This window comes from Leptosomus discolor, chromosome 5 (genome assembly GCF_034619465.1).
Source record: "Leptosomus discolor isolate bLepDis1 chromosome 5, bLepDis1.hap2, whole genome shotgun sequence".
NCBI classification, from domain to species: Eukaryota; Metazoa; Chordata; class Aves; order Leptosomiformes; family Leptosomidae; genus Leptosomus; species Leptosomus discolor.
This window is the reverse complement of record NC_141395.1, coordinates 7,829,932-7,838,116: the sequence shown is the minus strand read 5'-3', so window position 1 is coordinate 7,838,116 and position 8,185 is coordinate 7,829,932. Positions and strand designations below refer to the sequence as shown.

Here is an 8,185-nt window from a genome sequence, read left to right as displayed (position 1 = left end):
ACTGTGACTGCCCTAAGTCGAGGAAGCCAAGTTCTGCCTCAGACAGCAGGGTCCCCCGTGTTACCCTAAAACTTCTTTGAGGTCAGGGGCCAGAGCGTTTCCCTCAGATAAGGCAGCATCAAGTACAAATACATTTTTGGGGATAAAGAAGAGCTAATTCTCTTCAGAGAAAATCTTGTCACGCAATTTGTTCTCCAGGCTGTTTGTGCTTTACCTGAGGCAAATTTCGCTGATAAAAGGGTGGAGAAAGACAATGGCCAATTGAGCTGCTGTTCAACTATCTCGCTTCTTCAAAAGAAACCACACCTGGCTCATTACTGAGTAAGTAATCTTTAACTTAAGCGTCTTCCCAGATACTTACTCCTGGTTTCCTCCCCCCTGGCATGCTGTCTTCGTGAAATTTTACATTAAAGTGCAGGTCTCTGGTCAAGGCTGTGTAAACCTGAAAATCCCTCACTTACTGCTCAGGCTCTTCTTACTTGGTCTTCTCAACTGCTGACGGGACTTGATCACACTCGGAGAACACAAACATCATGTAACGCTTGTTTCAGGCAGTTACCTAAAGGTGTCTGCTGGAAAAGGCCAGTTAGGTTCGTGCTACAGAAAATGGCGCACTCAGGCCACCACCTTGCTTAAATCTGTGATTGAGGAAAAGAATGTTTAAAGCTTTACAGGAAAGCTACAGGAGCAGTCCAAAATAACCAGCATTTCTGCAATCTCGTGAAGGAGAATGGGACCAGAGCATTTCCCAGAAACGACCTTTGGTGAGATAACTGGTAATATTTATTGCTCCTTATCATGAACAAGTTTTTAATACACGCTGGGTTAAGTAAAACCAGATTTCAATAGACAGTAATTCTAAATGCCAAGAGCCTGGCAGGCAGCAGGCCTTTCACGGCTGGTCAGACCTGCGTGAGACACAAATCACTCACCCATGCTATTGTTGTCATAATAGAGACCAGAGCCTGTGTCTTCTCCAGCAGTTTTGATACGTGAACAAAGAAAAGAATTTAAACAACTAAGATATCCTCTTGGTCCCTCACGTCCTCAACACCATTGAACCCTGCACAACCCACGGGAGTTTCAACAGGCCTTCCTTGAACACTTGCAACTCTTAACGGCGCTGTAAGAGGAAACCAGTAACGTTTCAAAAGGGTGTTAAGGTTACACACGGATATTCGGCTTCAAACCACAGGGTCATGAAAACAGATAATCATGATAGGGCGCCTGGGAGACACTTGCCCAAGGCCCTCTGCCAGTCAGAGTCACAAATTACTACTTGGGTTTAACACCGTATTTTCTTCCCTCTCCCAACAGCATGATAGACTACAAAGATTTTTATTTTTTTTTCAGTCGGTGCCTGAGGAAAACTACGTAACTGCTGGTTTCTGAGTTACATGCAGCTGAATCTTACTTTGCATTTTACATCTTCACAAAAAATTGTGTGATATCACAGCCGTACTTTGTAGCTAAAGAGCGCCTCTTCATCTGGCTTCTTTCCTTGGCCTGATTTGCAGTTCTCTGCGAAAGAGAAAGACAGGCCTGGTCAGTAAGTGGTGTTACTTGGCAACGGCGCGCTTGGTGGAAAGCATTACCCCCCCAGTTAAACTGCGCTCTGATTTTGCAGCAGACAATGTAAAACGCAAATGTTTAAGGTGACATTTTCCCAAATCCCAAGGAAACCGTTGCAACAGTTCCGTGCTACCTTTCCACCTTCACTGTACGGGAGGGAGAGGCTGGGAGCACGGGGGTGCTTCAGCGGGAGACAACGGGGCTGAGGAGGGACCTAATTACAGGCTGCGGGTGGGAGCTGTGGGGGGCACAAGGGGCAGGGGCTGTGGGAGGCGGTTTCACCCCGAGGGTGGGCAGGCGCTGGCAGGGTGAGACGTGCAGGACTGCACAGGGCGGTGCTGAGCAGGTCGGAGCCTGGGGTCAGGCTGCCTTGCCTCCAGGGGTGCCTGTGCCCAAAATACTCCCGTGATGGTAACCACATCCCACACCACCTCCCTGCGAGGGGGTCGGGATTTCGGCCGCACCACACTGACCTCTCTGTGGCAGACCGTACACAGAGTCTGAAGGTTTTCCAGGGAGCACTGTCCTCCTCCACTGTAAACGGGCTTGATGTGGTCTACCTGCCAGAACTGGCCTTCCGTCGGGTTTGTTATAATTTCATTCAACTGCAGTAAACAAAGGACGTGACGTTGGAAGCATTAGATACTCCTTCTGCACGACAGGCATGTTCTTCCGTCAGAACACGAGAATAATTCAGGGAAGTAGCTACTTCCAGTTTTCATCAAGAGCAAGACAGACAGCCTTAGCGGTTTTTTTTGTTACTTCCAAGCAAACAACTGTCATTTTAGTTGGCATATTTTCACCTAGCCTGCTGAAGCACATTGCAGTGGATCAAGGAAAGACAGAATGAAAGGTTCAGTTTTCTTGATTGGCACAGTAAATTATGTTCAATGCCATTTTATCATCAAGTGCTGGTATTAAATATATACAAATAAAAAGAGTGTAACAGCTATAGTCCCATCATAAAAATTCAAGACTAACTAGATGTTTGTAATTTACATTTTTCACCAAGTCAGTGGTAATCATAATGGCAAGCACTGAGAAACCTTAGGCAATGAAGCCTTAAGCCAGCTTTCAAAACCACTAAGGACTAACTTAACAGGGAGTTGTGTCCACTGAGAAGGCTGTAAGATCGAATCATAGAATCATTAGGTTGGAATAGACCTCTAAGATCATCAAGTCCAACCGTTGACCTAACACCACCAGGCCCACTGAACTATGTCCCAAAGTGCCACATCTACACGTTTTTTGAACACTTCCAGGGATGGTGACTCCACCGCTTCCCAGGGCAGCCTGTTCCAGTGCTTGACCGCTCTTTCAGTAAAGAAATTTTTCCTAATCCCCCGACTCCACTTCTCATCTCAGTCTTTTGGACATGCACCACCTGATAATCAAAAGCTGCAAGCAGCAAAGCTGACCTTGTGCATGCAACCAGTGATAGTAAATTTCCTTTCTTTTTTCTTTTACAAGTTTCAGTGGGTGTCTGAAGAATTTATTGAAACAATTTAGCACCAGTAGCTTCTAAAGCAAATTTCAATTTTGCAGCAGAAAATAAAATAGTATTTTAGTTTCTGAATAAAACCACCACTTCACGTAGGAACGTTCTCCCGCCCTGCTCCATTGCCTTCAAGTCAGTGAAGGCACAGTCCCAGCCATGGAAGGACGGAGGTAGTCTGTAACGCATTGAGGTGACACCGAGAGGAGCTGTGACAACTGGCTTTTGTTAAGCTCCTACCAAACGTGCTGCGAAGATGGAATAACCTCGTACTGCTAGACTACACCTGTGCTTAAATGGCTTCAGAACCATAAAGTGCCTTTCAAGTACAAGCAGCTGCGGTATTTACATCCGTCCCTAAGGAATCAGCATTCTGATGCCTCTGCCTTTTTGAGAGGAAAAATGTGTTAGAAGACATTGGGATTTCTTTTTTTTGTCCTTTTTTTTTTTTTAATTATTCTGCTGTTGGTGTAGGTTAACCTTCTATCTCAAACCTGTAAAAAGAACATTTTGGATTTCTCTGAACTATCTGCTACAGAAATACACACTTACTTAACACCCAGTACTATTACCTGCCCAAGCGGAAGGTGAGACATCCAAGAACTCTCCAGAAGTTTCTTCCGCTGACTCTTGGGCGCACCTCTGATGCGGAGATAAAGCTCCTGGGCGTTTTGGTTACAAAACTGGCAAACACCATGTTCAATTTCAAACACTTTAGTCCTAAGGTAGCTCTGACTAGAGCGAATCGAGAAGTCCTCCTGGCAGGCATGAGAGCAGAACCGTGTGTCCCAAGCACGGGCCTGGCAGCCTGGCTCAAGGTGAGCTGTCGGCTGCTGGCAGCTGAGACACAGCGGGTTCCCTTGGCTGTCCAAGGCTTGCAAATACCCTTTGGAGAGGGGGGAGCCTTCAGCTTCAGTCTGCGCCGAGAGAAGAGCTGATGGACCTTTCCCATTTTCTGAGAGCAACCTGTTTGCAGAGAACGGAGCGCAGTTCTTAATAAAGGAGGTCTTCAGCACGCAATTCAGGAGCTTTTTTATGCACTGCATATTTCCATCAGATATCTTTTATGTGCCAAAATAGCAATTTTAGTTGAAATAATATCTTGCAGAGATTGATACCTGCACAGTGCAAATCATCTGCTTGGTTTATGTTTCCATTTAAACATTTGACAATAGAACAGACAGATTTTTCTTTTGCACATCTTAACACATTTACATATGTACACTGAATTATTAATTGAAATAATGCTGCACTCATAAAGAAACAGTGGTTTCTATCAGGCATGTACACATATCAATGTAAAATGCTTCATCCCCCTCTCTTACAGAAGTAAAAACGTCAAAGGAAACATCCTGGTTTCTCTACACAGCCTTCATGGCTACCTAGCAGTTTCCTGCTCTACACAAGGGTTACCTCCAGGCAGGATACACACTGCTTCTTCAATAAAATTTTTTAAAAGGGCATTTTCTGTCTAGAATTTTCATGTTCTTTTCTCCCTTTCTCTAAATCTTGAGGCAAAACAGAAGAAAATTTGGTGTCCCCAATTTGCTGTTGACCTCACAAGCAGGCCGGAGCTAACCTTCTTTTTTCCTTAACTGAATCGTGTTAACTATTTTCTTGTTCCGTTTTAATCAGACTCAGTTAATTAGCAGCTGTATTGGCAGACAACAGATGTAATCTAAATTGTTACACGAATAAACCACAGCTCATTAGCACTACAGCAAGTTTCTTAGTAAACACTCTACTTCAGCAAGGTAAACATTCATGGCAAATAACTTTGCTACCTTAAAACAAAATTTGTGGAGAAAGAGCTTAATCACCCTATTGCACTAATGAACTTACTTTGTTGAATGACCCGATTCTTCAACAGAAGCGTTCTCCCTCTTCACACAAACCCTACTTTCTTTTGAGATGAGGCGCACGCTGCCCCCGCTGCTGCTGGCTTTGATAAGTGAGGCTGCTGCGACATCCTCCTTGGTCACGTACCTAAAATAACCAAAAATTCTGTCACTGTACTACAAAGGGAACAGTCTCCCTCAAAGAATACTCACTCTTGGCTGCAGCAAGATCGGTGCAGCAAGTTCTCTTCAAATATTCCTCACTTCCCGGGTGAGAAATGAATAGAGTTTGGGAAACCAGACTTCACCACAATACTTCCATATTAAATAAAACCAAATTCAGCTCTAACCAGCAAACAGGTAAGTTGGTTTGTACATAACAATTAAAAAAATGAAAGCAATTTGATATTGCCTGACAGTGAAGTCTGAATGCCATTTTGTTTCAGGTAGGTGAAGTCTCACTGACATGCTAGGTAAGCCAGGAAGCTTTACAAGCTCTGGAGGACTCCTTGCTCTGGTAGTTATGTTCCAACTCACTTCTTTATTTTAATGTGAAAACATACACACTCTCTTATGTAAAGCTTTTTAAATCATTCTTCCAAAACCCACTCTTCAGACAACTTCTCAGAAGTCCACCTCTGTACCATACCTAGGCCAAACCATAGAAGGCCGCTGTAGGTTATGGCAGGTTTTCTAACACGGTTCACAGTTAGATCTTTCCTACGTTTCATGGAAGGACCCAATCAGGCAATAGGTTAAGAAACACTTAACTACCTGCTGCTTCTCCTTGTATTACTGGAATTACAAACTCTACTGATTTATTTGAGTTCTTACCAAAATAGAGTCACCCTGGAGAATTTAACAGTAGGAACTGAGAAGAATAAAAAGGTTTTAGATAGTTCGCAGAGGCAGCTTGGTGAGTTAACCTGTGCACGGGAAGTTTTGTGGAGAGCAATGACAACACTGAAGCTGCAAATGTCCGTCAGGGAAGACAGTGTATCAGAAAAAGGAAAGAAAGTAGAAAAAAAGTAAATTAGATTTTAACAAGGATTAAATACCAGTCCTTTTCAGTGACTCCCAGCAAGGAAAACAATAGCTTCAAGAAATGTCATCCACAGAGAAAAGAACTGATTAAAGAAAAAATGAGTATCAGAAAAGGTTGGAGTAGGCTGTGAATCCTGAATAAAACATGGTATTATTGATGGCAACTAATGGTTTATTTCTGCTTCCAGGTGGGGAAAACAAGATTCTTTGACCTTACTTTTCTGTTGAGTCCCTGAGGTCAGGATTTTTCCTCAAAAATCTCTGGCAAGTTCCAGATGTATAAACATGAAGAGCTGCTGGAGGCAGCACAGCGCCGGACAGGGAAGCAGATGCTTCCGTTCCAACAGATGTACTGACATGCTCCGTTGCCTACGTTTGTCACCATGCGACAAGCGACCATTGAATGGCCAGTTTAGTCTCAGCGTCATTCCACTGAAAGTTACATTAAATATATCAAACTTCCTGCAGCAATTAGTAAGAGGAATAAAAATTAAACACCACGTACCTTTTTGTGCTGCTGACTGCGGACTGCTTTTTAGACAACTCCTCTGCAGCATGGATAGGACTACAAAATACCTGACCACTTTTTCTGACAATCCTCTGTTTCATCGCTGTCAGATGACTCCATTCTTTCACAAACCTCAGTATCTGGTAGAGAATGCTATTGTCAGCGGCATGACAGACACTACACAGAGCTATTTAATTACAGTGAAAGAGAGCTATGAGTTAATACATTCAAAACTGGATGAAAACTGCTGGTATGATTGAAGATGGTCCCTTCAAATCATTTTTCAGACAAGCTGCAAGCCCCACCCTCACCTGCTGAAGAACTCAGACAGCTTTAGCACTGACTACAAGAACTACGTGTGTTGATCCACTAGGCAGAAAACAAGTCCAGAAATACCTTTACTAACCTCAGGTATAGCGATAGAAGCATTTCTCGATAAAGCCCCAGGTAAACATTTCTTGTGTAAGCAAGACTTTGCTGATGGGAGAAACAGACATGCAAAGGAGCTTTCGTCTTACAGCAGCCAGCGTCTCAGAAAAGGAAAGTTCACTCCCATTACTTGAACGGCATTTGTAACTGGGTTTACGGACAACCCTTCTTCTTTCCTCTAACCTTCTGATACATGCTTATCGCTGGATTAACAACCTGTTAGGTCAGTGTGAGAGTCTTAGCTACAGGTTAACCGGAAGAGCTGTTCAACCAGGTATTAGTCCATCTCTCAGCAAATGTTTTCCAACTTGCAGAATTTTAATGGGATCACTGATGTACTTGCTTTGAGGTTATTACATTCCTTTATAATAATGCAGTGTCAGAAAAACACACGTAATAAAAATTATTATAGTAAATTAGCAATTAATGACATGAGAAATCAGATCAAATTATCTTAATGCATCTGTTTTTTTGGCAATACTGCTGTCCTCTTTTCTGTGGCATTTCAGCGCAGCACACAAAGACCTGAGTAGCAAGTAGAGACCATCAAAAGTAGAGACCATCAAAGGCCAACAGTTTTGAGCAGTCCAACCTGCCTTTCGCCTTTTTTCACAGTCATCTCAAATGGTCACAACCACAGGATCGCAAGGAAAAACTGATGACCTGTTTACCCAAGTGTTTCAGAACAGAAATGGAGACTACAGCACAGTGTTGACCACCTTTCCTTATTTTGCATTTAGAATTTAAAAGTATAACAAAATAAAGAGGCTCAGAGGAACTTAATTTCTAGTACCGAATCTAATAGTTGTTTTACAGGCTGGGAAGCCACAAAAAAACCAACTTTGAAGCTGTAACTGACAGGACTGGTACGATTTACAGATCTCCTTAGTAACTACAACCACAGAACAGTGAGGAAGTGAGGGAAACACTGTTCAGCAAAGGAATTTGTAGTTACAAAATATGGCTGTTTGCTTTAGGATGCACGTAGGGGAAAAATGATTTCATCCTGTCCTCATTTCTCCAACAGAAAATAAATGGGAGTAACAATATGACAACTGAACAAGTGGCTTGGTGATTTTTTTTCCCATTCCGGTTTTCCACTCTACTCCCCACTGACTTGCAACCACCTACAGCAGTCAGTATCACGCCGCTTCTGAACACGGACTATGGGAAGAATAAAACCAATGTGCAGTAGGGACTTAATTGTGACTCCAGCTTTATCAAGGAACAAACTTCCATACTTCAAGATTACAACATGGCAACGATTTTCTTTTTCTCCTTGGAATACTTCTCCATGGC

The 8,185-nt window shown here is 43.1% G+C and overlaps 1 protein-coding gene across 1 annotated transcript in view; it reads right to left on the bottom strand.

Annotated features, from left to right (window-relative positions):
• Positions 1-1,343: 1,343 nt before the first annotated feature.
• Positions 1,344-8,185, bottom strand: part of ZRANB3 (zinc finger RANBP2-type containing 3) — a 53,733-nt gene continuing 46,891 nt past the window's right edge. Inside the window, exons 18-22 of the mRNA XM_086465342.1 lie at positions 6,455-6,597; positions 4,910-5,053; positions 3,640-4,033; positions 2,046-2,177; positions 1,344-1,521 (exon numbers count right to left, since the gene is read on the bottom strand). Of these exons, the coding sequence (XP_086321468.1) occupies positions 1,423-1,521; positions 2,046-2,177; positions 3,640-4,033; positions 4,910-5,053; positions 6,455-6,597 (912 nt within the window). The 3' untranslated portion in view covers positions 1,344-1,422. The remainder of the gene's footprint in view (positions 1,522-2,045; positions 2,178-3,639; positions 4,034-4,909; positions 5,054-6,454; positions 6,598-8,185) is intronic.